This window comes from Vigna unguiculata, chromosome 8 (assembly GCF_037176805.1).
Source record: "Vigna unguiculata cultivar grain cowpea cultivar isolate G323 ecotype 2 chromosome 8, ASM3717680v1, whole genome shotgun sequence".
NCBI classification, from domain to species: domain Eukaryota; kingdom Viridiplantae; phylum Streptophyta; class Magnoliopsida; order Fabales; family Fabaceae; genus Vigna; species Vigna unguiculata.
The window spans coordinates 11,991,507-12,008,361 of record NC_140799.1 but is presented as its reverse complement, the minus strand read 5'-3'; the positions used below and the strand labels follow the sequence as shown (position 1 = coordinate 12,008,361).

General features: G+C 33.5%; 1 protein-coding gene and 1 long non-coding RNA gene across 2 annotated transcripts; one reads left to right on the top strand and one right to left on the bottom strand.

Moving 5' to 3' along the window:
• Nucleotides 1-2,504: 2,504 nt before the first annotated feature.
• On the top strand, nucleotides 2,505-4,936 carry LOC114194095 (rust resistance kinase Lr10-like). The gene is made up of 2 exons (XM_028084151.2): nucleotides 2,505-3,343; nucleotides 3,516-4,936. Exons 1-2 carry the CDS (start codon nucleotides 2,599-2,601, stop codon nucleotides 4,604-4,606), a joined length of 1,836 nt encoding a protein of 611 aa, XP_027939952.2. The 5' UTR covers nucleotides 2,505-2,598; the 3' UTR covers nucleotides 4,607-4,936.
• Nucleotides 4,937-6,135: 1,199 nt separating this feature from the next.
• LOC146884152 (uncharacterized) lies at nucleotides 6,136-8,089 on the bottom strand. Its single transcript, XR_014984020.1, has 3 exons — nucleotides 7,981-8,089; nucleotides 7,821-7,883; nucleotides 6,136-6,368 (listed from the first exon to the last, which is right to left on the bottom strand). It is a non-coding gene; the product is annotated as an uncharacterized LOC146884152 (long non-coding RNA).
• Nucleotides 8,090-16,855: the final 8,766 nt, after the last annotated feature.

The window sequence follows — 16,855 nt, the reverse complement described above, 5'->3', positions numbered from 1 at the left end:
TTCAAGTAGGTTTTAAAAATAAAATGGGATTGGGCTTAAGGTGGGTTTTTAATTCCTCTTAATGTCAATTATTTGATAATTTTTCTAACCCCCTTGGTTGCCCCCACATTCACTCCAATCCAAGTTTAATAAAAATAAAGGTTAAGTTCTGTCTACCAAGGTTTGAACCCGTGACCTTCCACCCACAAGAACGAAGCATATCCACTATGCCAAACCACATTTGGTGATATACACAATCAACATAAGTTTACAATACCAATCACCTACTCATACATATTCTTAAAAATTAATAATAAAATAATCACACATAATTGGCATACTTAGGATTCAAACCCAAATCCTCTCACACAACCAAAGTACTCTCAACCATTTGAGCTAGTACTTTTACATATCACATTAAACAACAATTATTATCATAAAGACGCCTTCTACCCGCATTTATTAATTAATTACTTATTTAATTAATTAATTTTCCCGGATCTTACAGGTTGGGTGAATGAGTAAAGTTTTGGTCATCTTTCTGGAAGTATTTCAAGTTTTTTTTTACTAAATATTACATTGCATTCCACTGTTAATTATTTACAATAAGTTCTACTAATAGACTATTTCTTCATCATAGGAAGAGTTTCAACAATTTAGACAAGACTACGTATGCGTATGGATTCTAGATCCAGAAAATATTCACCGTGATACAATTCTTCACGTATTAGAGTACAACACTTTTGATTTCCCAACAAAGGAATGAAGCTGTAAAAACTTGTAGTATTACCATTTGAATATATTGTAAATGAATATCTTTATAACATTACAAGCTCAACGAAAATAGTTTATGGAAAGTTTGATTGTTGTAGAAGGTAAATTCGTGCCCTCCTATTTGTTGATTCCAATGTGAATATTATGTACCTTCTTTAAAGCTATTTAGTGCCAACCCACGATATTTGAATTGCGCATTATGTGTCGATGTTGATTATACATGTCCCACCATGATTGTGACTGATTCGCATTATTACTAACATGTAACCATAAATGGCTGAAGAAGTTATTTGTCGTATTAACCATGAATAACTAAAGCACTTCTACTCTTTCTAGGTTAGAATAGCATATAAGTCCACTATGATAAGCATTTGTGAACAAGGAGCCAAATAAGTGTTAACCCATATTGTGTGTTTTTCACTTTCTGAACATGGTTAGAATTGTAAATATTTTCAAGAATAATTTTGGACTCCTTACATTATTTATGTACATGTAGTCATGAATAGTTAAAGCACTTGTCCTCTTTTTAGATGAGAATAACATATAAGCCTAGTTAAAACGCAAGTGTGAACCAAGGGTCAAAAAAGTGCTAACCCACGATATGTATTTTTCACTTTTTAAACATCATCAAAAATTCACAACATTTTGAACAATAATTTTGGAGTCCTTGCCTTATTTATGTACATGTAACCATGAATAGTTAAAGCAATTGTCCTCTTTTTAGGTGAGAATAACATATAAGTGCAACATGAAACACAAGTGTGAACTAGGGGCCAAGCAATTGGAGAACTCACCAAAACAACCAAGTTGTGAGGTGAATTCGGTAAAATAACTGAGTAACGTGGATAGGTCGGCTAGACAACAAAGTAGCCCTGAGAGGGGCAAGGAAAGCTCGAATAGACCAATAAGGGGCATGTAAAGCTCAAATGGTTAGGGGAGTTGCCTTGACATATTGCATAACTCGGTAGAACATGTGGATAGCTCGGTGGAGCAAGTGGACAACTCAAAAGGAGATCGGTATGTTGATATGAACTCGGGTAAGAACAAGTCGAATAATAAGATAGTAAAGAACATGGTTAAAAACAAAATTGTCGCTGAGAATGTGAAGAACAAGTTAGCCACAATGAGAGCGAAGTACACGTCAGAACAAAAGAAGAATAAGTGGGCCAAAGAGAAGAGCAAGTCAACTACAAATATAATGAAGGACCTGACTATTAATGAAAGGAGCAAGCATGGTGGAGACTGCATGTGGCAAAGTCGGGATGAAGGGTAGAAAAACTTAAAGAAGAATTTAAGTTTAAAGGAAAATTTTGTTAAGTAAACTTAAAATGGAATAAAATTAAATGAGTTGTTAGTTAATTTGTTTAGGAGTTTTGTGTATTTTAGATTGCAAGGGTCATGGGTTTATTGTATTGGTTAATAGGAAATAATTAGAGAGTTTAAGGCTTGGAGATGAAAAACCACACTTAATCTATAAATTATAATCATTTGTTTATATAAAATATACAAGGAAGCGATTTATTCACATAAAAGTTTATTTCATATATGAGCATAGGGAAAAACAAAAAACTAGGTTTAGGAATTTAAAACCAACCAAATTAAGGATTTTTCCCTCTCACCAGCGTGGAAAAGAAATTGTTAATTGAAAAGGTGACTCATCAGGAACAGCTAGGATGCCATATGAGGGAGTAAAAAAATGTTGTCAAATATGGTTTTCAACAGATATTTTCCTTTTATCTTTTCTATGTGCTTTCCGCAACTGATAAAATACTAGTTAGAAGTTTTAGCATAAACTAAAAGAGGCACCCAGCTTGGTTTGTTAAAAATAATCGCTAAGTAAACGAAATGACAAGTGTGCTTCTCCTCCAACGTGATTCTGTATTGATGAAGCTGTTGCTAATGCTTATTCTTATCAGAAGTGGCAGTCCTCATAACGAGTGCCATGAGAATTTGTCTTGTGGACCGGACGAACCCCTTATCAGATTTCCCTTCCAACTGATGAAGGAGATGGAGGAGCCATGCACTTATCCCCGTCTTTGTCTTTCTTGCACTGAAAAAAATCAGACCATGCTTCTGCTTCCTACCATCAAACTCCAGGTCATTGACATATACTACGAAGATCAGCAAATTTACTTAACTGACCCCGAAAACTGCTTTTCCAACAAGTTTATGCAAATCATAAATTTTGTTCAGAGTTACCAATTTGAATCGCCATTTGATGGACCGCACAACTTGAGCTTTTTGAACTGTACTTCAGCTGGGCATCGACACCCCAGAAACCGCTACGGGGATTATTCATATTCCCAAGATTCGGTCTCCTGTCCCATTTTCATTTTTGATTCTTATGGAAATGTCCTCGATTTGGATCTAACATCCTGTACCAAGATGTTCGACATCCCTTCGCCACTCAATTTCATCGACTGGTATTACTTGGCTTTAACATGGACCAAACCAAATTGTTCTGAGTGCGAAGAAAATGGCAAGAGATGTAAATGGAAAACCAACAACAACACAGAAGGAGACATCGAATGTTTTGAATGCACACGGAAAAGAATTCACGTTCCTAAATCTCTTATTTTTTCTTTTACAGGTCAGATGAGAGACTCTTACACGTTCGCTTTTTAATATTGTTTTGTTCGTATTCCTACAAATTTGAATGCCAACAAGTGAATGGCATTAAAAAGATTTGAAACAAAGACTAAAATAAATAAACAAATCTTTCTGTTCTCTTTTCTTAATGAAGTCTCCAACGGCTATTGTAGGTTCGATCTTTTTGGGGCTGCTGGTCATTGCTGTCTTTAAGAGCTTCCTCTATTTTAGGAGAAAGCAAGAAGATCAAGCAAGAGTAGACAAGTTTTTAGAGGACTACAGGGCAGAAAAGCCTGCAAGATTCACCTACGCTGACCTTAAAAGAATCACCAATGGCTTTAAAGAAAAGCTAGGAGAAGGAGCTCATGGGTCTGTGTTCAGAGGAAAACTTTCGAGTGAGATTCCAGTGGCTGTGAAGATCCTCAACAATACAGAGGGAGAGGGGAAAGAGTTCATCAATGAAGTGGGGATTATGGGCAAAATCCATCACATCAACGTGGTGCGTTTGCTCGGCTTCTGTGCAGAAGGATTCCATCGTGCTCTTGTTTACAATTTCTTTCCAAACGGTTCCTTGCAGAGCTTCATATTTCCACCAGAAGACAAGGACCATTTCCTTGGCTGGGAGAAGCTTCAACACATTGCTCTCGGTATAGCTAAAGGGATTGAGTATCTTCATCAAGGTTGCAACCATCCCATTATTCACTTTGACATCAATCCTCACAACGTGTTACTTGACGACAACTTCACTCCAAAAATATCTGATTTTGGCTTAGCCAAATTGTGTTCCAAGAATCCCAGCGTGGTGTCAATGACAGCTGCTAGGGGAACCTTAGGATACATTGCACCTGAAGTCTTCTCCAGAAACTTTGGGAACGTGTCTTACAAGTCTGATATTTACAGTTATGGAATGTTGTTGTTAGAAATGGTTGGTGGGAGGAAGAATGTGGACATGTCTTCTCCAGAAGATTTCAGTGTTCTGTACCCAGATTGGATCCATAACCTTGTTGATGGAGATGTGCATATCCATGTTGAGGATGAAGGTGATGTTAAGATTGCAAAGAAACTAGCAATTATTGGGCTTTGGTGCATTCAGTGGCAGCCAGGGAACCGTCCATCCATAAAATCTGTGATACACATGCTAGAAACTCAAGAGGAAAACCAGATTGTTGTGCCTCCTAATCCATTTCACTCAGCAACTTCCACTACAGTCAAGGGACCCACTTCGACAAGACCACCTTTACATTTGGAAGTGATTGAAGAATGATTTAGAACGGAAAAAATTATCTTTCAAAGTTATAGAAGATGAAGCAACCTAGATCGAGCAAACCTAATTACAAATAAAAATGAAAGTTTGCGACATAAAAAATTAGTTGAATTGAAGTCCTCTTCTAAAGCTAGTTTCTACTTTACTAGGGTTGCCCGGGTCTTTCTATTAGTGTTGTTGGTACTTTTAGAGATTCAACTAATGAGTTTATTTTGGTGCTTTTACTTTTTTTAATGTTGTTACCAATGCAATTTTTGCTGAGGCTATCACAACAATGATCCCTATTCAACTTTCCCATTTGAAATTATGAAATTCATGGTTGGAATGTTACTCACTTGTCGTGGTTCAAGTTTTTTATTCAAACTCTGAGGTCCCTTGGAAGATTACAAGTAGATGGAATAAATACAAGTCTATAAATGGTTTTATGGATTTTAAAACATCTTATAGTTGATAATTCAGTTAACGTAGCAATTAATGCCATATTTGTTTTTCTTTGGTGAAAATCTTTATCCTTTTGTTTTCAGGAGGTATTTTAGGAATAGATTTAGCTTTTCGGAATATGATTGGTGAGTTTTGATATGCCTAAGTAGTAGGACTAGCAACATTCATAATAATGCAAGACATGTTCTTATATATAAAAAATAAGAAAAGTTTGAGAAAGATTTAAGTACTTAATGAAAATAAACACAGAAATAAATACGCAATTGTAAGGGAACCATAGTTTACTTGAAAAACTTGAACTAAAAATGAAGTTTATGACGAGAGACAACAAAATAAACTTCACTAGCCCACAACATTACAAACTTCGACAAGGATATACAAATATCCTATTTGTTGACCTTTATTTGATAAATATTGTTTACACTATAAATTACACTTAGCATCTAAAACAAACCTTATTGACTACCCACTAATCTTATGAGCAATGGTATGTATCCATTAAACAATTTCTCTTAATGTAACTTTCATCATTATTTCCTGAAAAAACCTCTTCTTTTATTTTACTTTTATGATTTGTCGAACTCATAGCTTTACACACTCTTTCTCAATGTATTTTCAATTATCAGTAAAAATTGAAATAATATGAAAATACATTTCTAGGAGTGTTCTAACCCATATAAAAAAAATGTAAGATACCTGAACAAAGATACAAGTATTGAAGGTTTTGATGAATAACAACATTAGCTTATATTGAAGCTAAAGCAGGCCCTAACTAGTAAGATATGATGAAATACATAGCCTAAAACAAAACTCATTTAGAGAACAATTACAATGAATAGAAAGAATGACAGATAAAGGTTTGTTATGGTCAACAGTATAAGAAGCTTAAACAACTATCATTTCCCTTACAGTAAGCATGAGGCACATTGTCCGTGCAACAATAAGCAACATTGACTTGTTTGCATTCACTTAGTATGCTTTTTTCCCAATTAGGTAGCTGTATAGGTGTTGTGTGTAATGTCCCATTTAATAAATAAATCAAATTAAATAACACATTGCATAAATCATAATATTCAAAGGATACGAGACTTAAAGTATAAAGGATAATACAATCATCCAAAATATCCCAGAAGAAAACAAAAGGCACTACCTAATGCCAGGAACAAAAATATAAGAGTTTCAACTGATGACCAAAAGGTTGCTCATAGAGCAAGAGATTACAATATATTAATAGTTCTTCACAACATGAGTCCAACATCAACCCATGACCATCAAACTGCAGCATCCTCATCGCCACTATGATCACCAGGAATTCCCATGTCTACTCACACCAAGGGATTGGTGATCATTGCAAAAAGAAAAAACCACACAAGAAGACAAACGCAAACAAGAAGGGTAAGCTAGAATAAAAAGGTTTTATCATACAATTGAGCGTGCAATTTAAAAGTCAAGAATACATGAATCAACCAAGCAAGACTCTAAGACTCAATTATTCAGATACATATAATCAGTCAGATTCACTACATGCTTGCACTTGTGGTGGTCTCTACTGCTCTGTAGAGCCATTGCCAATGGGTTTCACCCTACCACGCACAAGGTTAGCCTTCAAACATCTAAGGCCATTATCCTGCCAAAGACTATGGCCTCATGCTACTCTCACCACTTGAGTCAGTACGCTCTACATGAGACTAACTGACTCTTTAGAGTTTCAAGATGCAATCCTTACTTAATTATATACTGAGGCGCCACCACGAAACCTTACTAAGAGGTTCATGGAATTATGTCCATTACCTGAGGCACCACCATGAGCTCTCACCAAGAGGGTCATGGAATTACGTCCATTACATGAGGCACCACCATGAGATCTCACCAAGAGATTCATGGAATTATGTCCTTAACATGAGGCACCACCATGAGCTCTCACCAAGAGGATCATGGAATTATGCCCTTTACATAAGGCACCACCATGAGCTCTCACCAAGAGGGTCATGGAATTACATCCATTACATGAGGCACCACCATGAGATCTCACCAAGAGATTCATGGAATTAGGTCATAATCCATACCATAGTCATGTCTCACCAACCAAACATAGAATTATCATGCATACCAAATCTCATGCCAATATTCAACCAACCATCCAATCATGTTCCTTACGCAAAATCATACCAAACTCATCAATTCCAGTCCCATTGTGTCATATAGGATACATACAAGGCTTCATACATAACTTTATAAAGTAACCAGCCAACCAATCATTAGAAACACACATTTATCAAATCACCACTATCAGTCTCACTCAGGCTAAGGAGCTCTGGCTTAGGCGAGAGGAATCTCTCGCTCAAGCGAGCGGAATCTCTCGCTCAAGCTACCAGATCTCGCTTGGGCGAGATTGCGAACAGTGGGCACGTCGAGGTCTCGCTCAAGCTAGCCTAACTCGCTTAAGCGAGACTACTCTCGCACAAGCGAGTGGCCTTCGCTTAGGCGAGCCCTCGAAACAGAAAGAGAGAGAGATGGGTTACAGCTATTCTCGCTCAAGCGAAAGCTCCTCGCTTAAGCGAGAGCTTTATGTTTGAGCGACCACCTCGCTCGCCTGGGCGAGTTCAGCAAAACCCACCAGCTCTCCCTTATGCGAATGCCAAATTCGAATCACAGCCACATCACAAGCAATTTATTTTCATACGACAAACAACATGAATCAAGCATCCATCACGTAAAACAAACCAAGCATGCAAAGGTAACTTAAAAACAGCAAAACCCTATCTTCCCTTACCTGAACAGAGGCTAGTAGACCACGATAAACACCAAACAGTGAGCACCACAGCTCCGAGAACAGCTTTGTGAGTTGAAAATACAACACCCAAACCAAAATGGGATTACTACGATGAAAGTAAAGCTAGAGAAGAGAAGATATGGGTTGAAGACCAACTTACGTGGAATAGAGATGGAGTTCAACTAGCTTAATGAAGAACAGGGCCAAACCCTAGCAGAGCTCTGAAAAGAGAGATGAGTGAGTGAGGAAAGAGGGGTTGTCTTGCGAAATGGGGCAGAATGAGAGGTTTAGGTCTTGAAAAGGGATTGGGGCACCCTGTAGGCTGATCCTTAGGCCCAACAGATGAGGCTAGGCCCTTAAACTTTTAGGGCAGAAATAAGTGGGTCTTACATTGTGTTAGGCATCTTCCTACAGTTTTACAATCCTTTCTAAAGTCGCAATTAGTCTCCCCTTTGCACTATAATTTGTACCTGTATACTCTTAGTACTTGCATAAATAAAGCTTGCACCCTACACCCCACTAGCTTTGCATTTTGAAATAATTCCTTACTTTAAAACATGGATCATAATTGATAAGTACATTAAGTATTGGATTAGGCATTGATACCGATCACTGCAGGAGAATGTAACGTTTTCTAGTTTATGTTTCATCCAAATCCATACATTGACCTGTGTCATTCCAAAAATTTCTTCTAAGTCTACCCTCCCTTAGTTAGAAATGATTTCGTTCCTATGTTTCCAACACTATTAGAATTTTTTTATATTTCATGAGATTTTTCTTGCAAATTTGTTATTAAATTTTGCAAAAAAAGATTTTTTCTTGTCATTTTTAAGATTTGTAATTCGCAGATAATTCTTTCGTGGATAATTATTTCTTACAAAATTATAGATTTCGTAAGTATTTCTTTCAAATTTTTTTGTCAAAAATGTTTTGTACAAAATATTTTGCAAGAAAATTGGTAGCAATTTCTTGCAAATTATTTTTCATAACAAAATTTGTAAATATTTCCAAAAAAAAATTCAAAACAAAATTGACAAGAAATTTGTTTTTTTAGTAATGCAAATTTCTCAAATAATTGCTAACCATATTGTTTTTCAGATTTCATTTTGTTTTCTATTTAATTGTATAAAGTGAAAGTGTTGAAAGTTAATTCTAAAGTTACCATGTATGTGTAAAGTGAAAGTGTTGAAAGTTAATTCTAAAGTTACCATAATGCACTACAGTTACTCCAATCCATCTATCACATACATCCTAGACAGATTGTGTTATTTTGCATACAAAGAAAAGATGTTTGATTTCTCAATGTATTTAATTTCTTAACTTATTTATTTCTCTTTATTAAAAATCTTGGCAACTATTGTGATAAATGGACCACAAATACTTTTTTCTACATTGATGTTAAGTTTGTAATGGTTTTATTTTTATGCAAGAGAAATATACTTTTAGCAAATTATATTTATTGGGAAATGTGCTTAGGTTTAAAGATAAATATAGTTTAGGAAGTTGGAATTTGCTTATAATTAAGTTCACCAATATTTTGTTTATATTGAAACTAAATAGAGAGTACTCATAAGTCTCTGTGTTTCGTGGAACAAACTAATGTTATTTTGGAACAGACTTTTGTTATATATTGTGAGCATGTACTATTAATTAGCCATCGGCTAGAGTTTTCTGCGTTATTACGCGTAGAAGATAAAAGACAACGTGAATTGGAAAAATTTAACTCACTACACCCAAGCTTCCATTACCCAGTTGGACTTGTGTGACTGTGAATTTCGAAGAATTTGATAAGGTGGTGTTGTATGAGTGTGACTCTTGTTGAATTGTTGTTTGGGGAATTTAATCCTTGGCACTTAATATGCACGGACCTTGACATTGATAGAATTAAATGTATAGTTAATCTATAGTTATGACAGGCACCTAACTAAGGGACTTCACTTTTCCCTTTAGGAAAAAGAAACAAGACCAAGCAAGAGAGGAGAATTTTTAGATATGCAAGATTATACGCTGACCTGAAAAGAAATTTCCATGTTCTGTATCCGATTAGATCCATAACCTAGAACGATGTGAGATGTTAAGATTGCAAAGAAACTATGATGAAATAAATGAAATTGTTAAACTAGTAGTTAAACTAGTCGTCTGACGGGAAGGTTTGTTTCGTACTCAAGAGTCACAACAAGAAGAAAGGAGTTGATATCAGATCAGTTCAAAAATAAAATAAATAAAATACTCATTTTAAATTTTTTAAAAATCTCAAAAAAATTATTTTACTATCATTATTTTTTTAATTAATTATAATATTATATTAAAGAAAAACGGTCTCAATAATTTTTAGTACTCGTGTACTTATATTAAATTAATTATGTTTAAGAAAATAAAGACCTAAAAAATATTACTTTATTACTAATATAACTCTATTAAATTAATTATAAGTTTATGTGTAAGAATAAAATTTAATTTAATTATTATTATTGTCTGTTAATTTTTATTAATATTAAAAATGATATTTAATGAGTTAAAATCATCTTTTAGTAAATTATAATTTTGGTTATATTAGTAATCAATCTTGATTCTATTTTCTTTTTTATCTCTTTATGACTTCTTTTGCTTCTCCTTTATCTCTTCTATTCTAGAGTCCTTTTACATCACTTGAATCTCATATTATTCTTGTGTACCAATCTTTTCATACTTATTTCTTTAGTATTTTTTTTCTTTTTCTATTGGTTTTCTTTTGCATATAGCTTGGTGAGGAACTAAATTTTTTTTACAAAATTGTTAATGAGATTAAGGTTTAGTCTTTTTGTTGGTGGATAATACATTAATCGAAGCATAATTCAAAGATGTCTTTTACATAGAAAGATAATTCAAGTTTAAGTAAAAAAAAACTTACTATCTAGTTGAGAAGAATAATATATTTTTTTAATTATTTTCATTGATGATTAATCGTAAAATAAATTCTGCAAGTTTGTGAAAAAGTTGATACTTGAGAAGGAGTAAGAGACTTGAGACTTCAAGACACTACAAGTCTACTTATTGAGTTTACTTTTGTGATAACCAAATTCAGATTTTATTGTTTTAACTTATTGTTTTATATACTTATCTTTAATAGTGTTTTATATATTATAATTTTTTATTTTATATATAAATATCTAAATATGTCAACTAGAAAATTTGAATTGGACTATTCAAAGATTCATAAGAAGAGAAGAATTAAGATTTTAATTGCATCACAAAAAGGAGCTACGGATAAATTTATAAAAATAGATAAGAAAAATGAATTAGAAAATACCAGGTGGGTGCTCTTTAAATGAACAAAATAATAACAATACAAATATAGGTTAAAAAGAGAAAAGGGAAGTAATTAGTGGTGAGGATAATTTTGATTCTCAAAGCCATAATAAAGAGTATGAGATTGACAGACTAGTTGATGATTCTACTATTGATAAAAATATAAATGATTCAAGTCAATGAAAAAATATTGATACAATGAGAGATTTATTAGTAGAAAAGGGTTCTATTAAAATCAATTATAAGGCCCTATTTTCTGCCTTAGTGTTTTAAAGGCTGCCCTTAACCTAATGGGCCTAAAGGTTGGCCCAAGGAGTAAAAACATACCCTAATCTGCCCTAACAGTCTCACTTTCCTTCACTTTCAAAAACAGTACACTTCTTGCCTCCTTGAGCAGCTACGACGCTCTGCTAGGGTTTTGCCGCCAACATTCTTCGAGCTAGCCCAATCCAGATTCCAACCACGTAAGTCAACTTCGATCTCTTACGTCACCGTTAGGCAAACTTTTACCGTTAGAGTTAGTAGTAACTCGTGCTTATTCTGTATTACCGTTTGTTTCCCAGCTCTTTGGCCACCTTAGGACAGTCGTGCTCGCTGTGTGCATATTGGGGGTTTCCGCTTAACTCTTTCAGGTAAGGGAAGCTAGGCCTTTCTGTATTTCCCTTGGGATCTGCCTATTTTATGAGCTTGCGATGATTTAATGGTCTGTATGAGAATATGAGTGGTTGGGAATGCATTTTTGAACTGCTGGATGTGTGTGAGTGGCTGTTACTCGAGGAAACAGTGGCGAGTGCTGGTTTTCTCGCCCAGGCGAGCTAGTCTCGCCTAAGCGAGATTATCAGAGGTTGCCCAGGACTCTGTCGCTCAATCGTCGCCTAGGCGACTTGCGTTCTTTTTGAGCGAGCTGTGCTCTCGCCTGGGCGAGAAGGAACTCGCCTGAGCGAGATCCCACTGAGTCACATGTGCCCTTGTCGCGCTCTCGCCTAGGCGAGGTGGAATCCGCCTGAGCGAGAGGGTCCCCTTGCCTGAGCGAGCCCTTTAGCTTGGGCAAGGCAGCGGACAGGTTTTTGATGTTGTTGTTGAGTGGTTTACTAATGTGTGATTGTTATCTGACCCAAATGCTTTACTAGAAGTGTTGTATGTTGATGGTATGATTAAAATGTTACATTTGAAATGGAAATGGCATGTTAGTTGTTTGGGTATGAATTGAAGAACATGAGTTGTATGAATTGTTGATTTTACATGATATTTATATTATGAGGGATTCTTAATTGGTGGGTGGAACATGTTTAAAGGATGAGTAGGGCATAATTCCATGACCCTTGTAGTGAGGGATCTTGGTGGCGCCTCATAGGTTGGACGTAATTCCATGGACCCTCTTAAGGGGAGTCCCTAGTGGTGCCTCGACAAAAGGACGTAATTCCACGGGGGGTCGTGGTGGTGCCTCAAGGCCAGGGCGTAATTCCACGGATGGTCACGTGGTGGTGCCTCCTGTAAGGGTATAATTCCATGAAGGCCTCGCGGTGACGCCTCATTGCTAGGACCTAATTCCACTGTCACGTGGTGGTACCTCAGTTAAGTATCCAGATAGTTTAATCGTAGGGTTTATATGGATGGGTATTTCACATGGGAAGACTGTCATGTATGATTGAATATGAATGGTGTGTTGTGAGCCTGTATGATGACTTTTCGCTAGCTTACCCTTTTTGCTTGCTTGTGTGTTATGTGTGGTCTCTTCCTTTACAATGATCATCAACCTTGTTGATGTGAGCAGACGTGAGAACTCCTGGCAGTGGTGATGAAAATAAGGATGCTGCAGCTTGACGCTTTGGACAGGTGTTGGGCCCACTGTGGGACCCATTACTAGTAGATTCTGTTATTTATGTTTCTTGTACGAACCAAACCTAGCATTCTTAATTGTGTTATTTTCAGTTTAGTTCTGGTTGGGCCATGTAGGGCCCTTTTCTTGAAATTCGGGGATATTTGACGTATTGTATACATTCTTACCCTAATCCCTGTACTCTCTGATCATTCATGTATGTGATGTTTTATTAATTGAAGTTATTCAGTTTTTGGGACGTTACGTCAATTATATAGATTTTCCTAAGAATATACATTCCGGACACTTTTCTTCATCAAATTATATTCAAACGCTTATTTTTTTACATAAAAAACTCAAAAAATAAAACTTAAATAAAAAAAAACCTCATTTTTAAAGTATGTTTTAGTTCTTTCAAAATTTTGAGTAAGCCCGGATTGATACAATGATTTTATGTGCGGTATTCCAACACATGTTTACTAGAGTTTTGCTTTCTTTGGTAGTAAGTTACTTGATGTTAACACTATCTATTTCTCACTACAAAATAAAAAACTAGTAGATTACGGACGACTTTCAGTCATTTTTGAAAACTAAGAACTTAACTCTAGTTTTACAAACTGTAACTTTTCAGCAGTTTTGTTCTTGCGTTAGTTGTAGACAGTTTTATAAGCCTGGTCACTTTTTTGTTTCGTTCCCAGTTATTCCTTAGTGTATAGCTCTCAAAAATTAGTTTTCATTATATCTCATCAGGGTTTCAAATCCCATTAGTAACTTTGAAATTACACTATAAATTATATCTTTAATTTAATTAATAACTAAATATTAGTGGTGATGTATGAAACATATTAAAGTTATGAGTTAATTCAATTAGACAATATTAAAGAAGACAACGGGTATATAAATGTGGTCTAAATATAGTAAAGACAACATTTATTTAGACGTTGCTTAAACGCTACTTAAAAACTATCTTAAGCAACATTTATACAAATGTTACTTGTAAAAAGTGTGAGCTAATCCATAAAAATATGGTATAAAGTACACTAAAAATTAAAGCTTTTAGATTAGAAATATCCCCTCCCTCATTGTTTTAATTGAAAATGCAAAATTTAGTTTCAAATGCAAAAATTTGAATTTCTTCCTTCCCTTTGATTTTAGATTGAAAATACCAAGAGCTTATAGATGTGAAGTTTTGAAAACAGTATATCAAAATCATTGCCTTTTATGAGGATTTTAAACAACGATTTTAAAATTATTATCGTACTGAAAACCGTGAATTATTACCTACGGTTACGTTCATCTAGACTATGCTTAAAAGATTATTGTCTAAACTTTAACCCTTGATTTTTGTGGTTTAACTCACAACTTTTTGTTGTTGTTTAAAACGAATTTTGTTGTTGTGATTCATCCTAATAGTTTAAATATCATCATTATCTTTATTTCGTTAACATATGATATGTCGATGAAAAACTTATTTTATAATGGATAAAATTAATCAAAATAGTAAAATACAATAATATGTAAAGTACTTAAAAAAGTTATCTTGTATTTCTTTTAGTTACTTAGTTACAACGGTTATAAAAAGAAGTCGATTTTGTTCCGATAAAGGGGTTTAATTGGTTTTAAAATATTTTTTACTCAAACTTAGTTCAAAACTTATTTCAGACTTCACTGAACCCAATTGATGTAAGATTAAGAAAAACAATAAAATATGATAAAGAAAAGGGCTAAACACACAAACATTCATACGGTTCCGGATCATCATTAATCCATGTCCAGTCTATGTATTTTCATCACGAAAAATTGGTTCAACTAACAACGATAAGAGTTTGTACAAATCACACTGCAGTTACAATACTGTCCTAGAGCGAGAATATTTACTTAATATTTCTTTAATTTAAATTAGTTTTTAAAAAATATTCTAATTTTAAAATATAGTTATTATTTTAAATTAAGTCAGAGATATTATAAATATTTTATATTTAATATATTATTATATTTAATCTATATTAATAAAATACAACAAATTTTTTCATCTAATATATCTCACATATATCATATTTCTTATACATCTTTTATTTCCAAAAGTTCTAAAATTTTCTTACTGAGAAATATCCTGGCATTGAATGTCAGAAAAGGTTTATCACCTATCCACTTGACTCCCTTAAAGAGGATATCAGTCCCTGTCCACTCTTGACCGTCCATCCATAAAATTTGTGATACACATGCTAGAAACTAAAGGGAAAACCAGATTGTTGTGCCTCCTAATCCATTTCACTCAACAACTTCTCGTACAGTTGATGGACCCTTCGACAAGATGACCTTTACAATTGGAAGTGATTCAAGAATGATTTACACCGGAAAAAAATCTTTTAATTTATAGACAAATTATCATAGATTATTTTATGAAATATGACGAAAATTATAAACGTATTTTGTAGTGTAAGAAACTATAATTAGATAAATAAAATTGTTAAACCAGTGGTAGAGCATTTTGTTTGATTCAAGGTTGATAAGTAACCAGGAGCCACAAAAGAAGGAGTTGGTACAATGACATTTTTTGTTGGCTTTTCTGGTAAGTTAAGAATTAAGCTTGAATAGCTACAAGTTAAGACAACCCTTTTCCATAGCCTCCTAGAGGAAGAGATTCAAATGTGTCACTCGGAAAGTTTTGTGTTGGAGGATAAGGAGAATTATATGTGTAGACTAATTAAAGAACGTAGTTAAACGGATTAAAACAATATCATAGACAATGGTATAAGAGGTCTTATTAGTTTATTGTCTCCCAAGGGTATTGTAGAAGGCCTTTTACGATCTTTATCTCTTTTGTCTACCTATTACTTTACATAGATTACATGTTGATTCCATCTCAAGATCAAACTAAGATCAGAAGGTTGAAATCACTTCTTAGTGAATATGAAATATAGGATATGTTCATAATGCAGGTACTCTAGAGATAAAAATATACTTTTGCTTTACACCTCATTTTTATATTTTGTTTTAGTTATTCGTGATAATTATAACAAGATAAGATATCCTATTTTGTGTTCATATCTTATTTTTTCAGTTTTACCCTTAATTATTATTTTAGAAATTAATTATTTTATAAATAATTTATTTTTAACCGTTATTCTAAAATTCTCTTTTGTCCTTAACAATTATTTTAAAAACTTCTTTTGTGTACATATTTTATTTTTCTAATTTTACATTTAACAACTATTTTAAAAATTAATTATATTTTTTATTGATTTTAACTCAAATTTTTATAAAAATAAAAAATGCGAACACATATGCCTATAACGCTTGTGTTTTCGCTAGCAATATAAGAATATCTTTGATTAATGACCAATTTTAGTAACTAATAATAATTAGTCATTATAGCGACCAATTTAAATATCAATTTATAAACTAAAAGTTATCGGTAACTAAAATAGTTTCAAAAGTTAGAATTGATCTCTAAATTAGTAATTAAAATAGTTTCTATTATTAATTGATCTCTAAATTAGTTCGTACCTTTAGCTATCTAGGTTTTGACTACTAAAAATATTGGTCTATAAATTAGTCTCTAATTAGGAAGTTAGTTTCTAAATAGGTCTCTAAACATATGTTTTGATCATAAAACTTGTCGTTATTTAATAATTTCTTGTAGTGATAGAATTTAAAAAAATATGATTATCATTCACTATTATACCATAAAATAACTTTAAAAAAACTATCATTAAATATAAAAAATTATCTGATATAAAATGAACTAGAATAGTTGAAAGTAATTTCTAAAATAAGTTGTAGATAATATAAAAATATAAATATAAATTTAATTTTAATATAATAATATGTAAACATAATTTTAAAATATATATGATATATAAAATGAAAAAAATTGAGAGTCATAATTCCACTATGTCATAAACAAGGTCTCTCTCCGACATCT

Excerpts from the sequence above, each read along its gene's own strand:
- LOC114194095 (XM_028084151.2), top strand. The coding sequence starts at position 2,599 with ATGACAAGTGTGCTTCTCCTCCAACGTGATTCTGTATTGATGAAGCTG. Across the intron at positions 3,344-3,515 it reads TCTTATTTTTTCTTTTACAG|GTTCGATCTTTTTGGGGCTG; the intron begins GTCAGATGAGAG and ends CGGCTATTGTAG.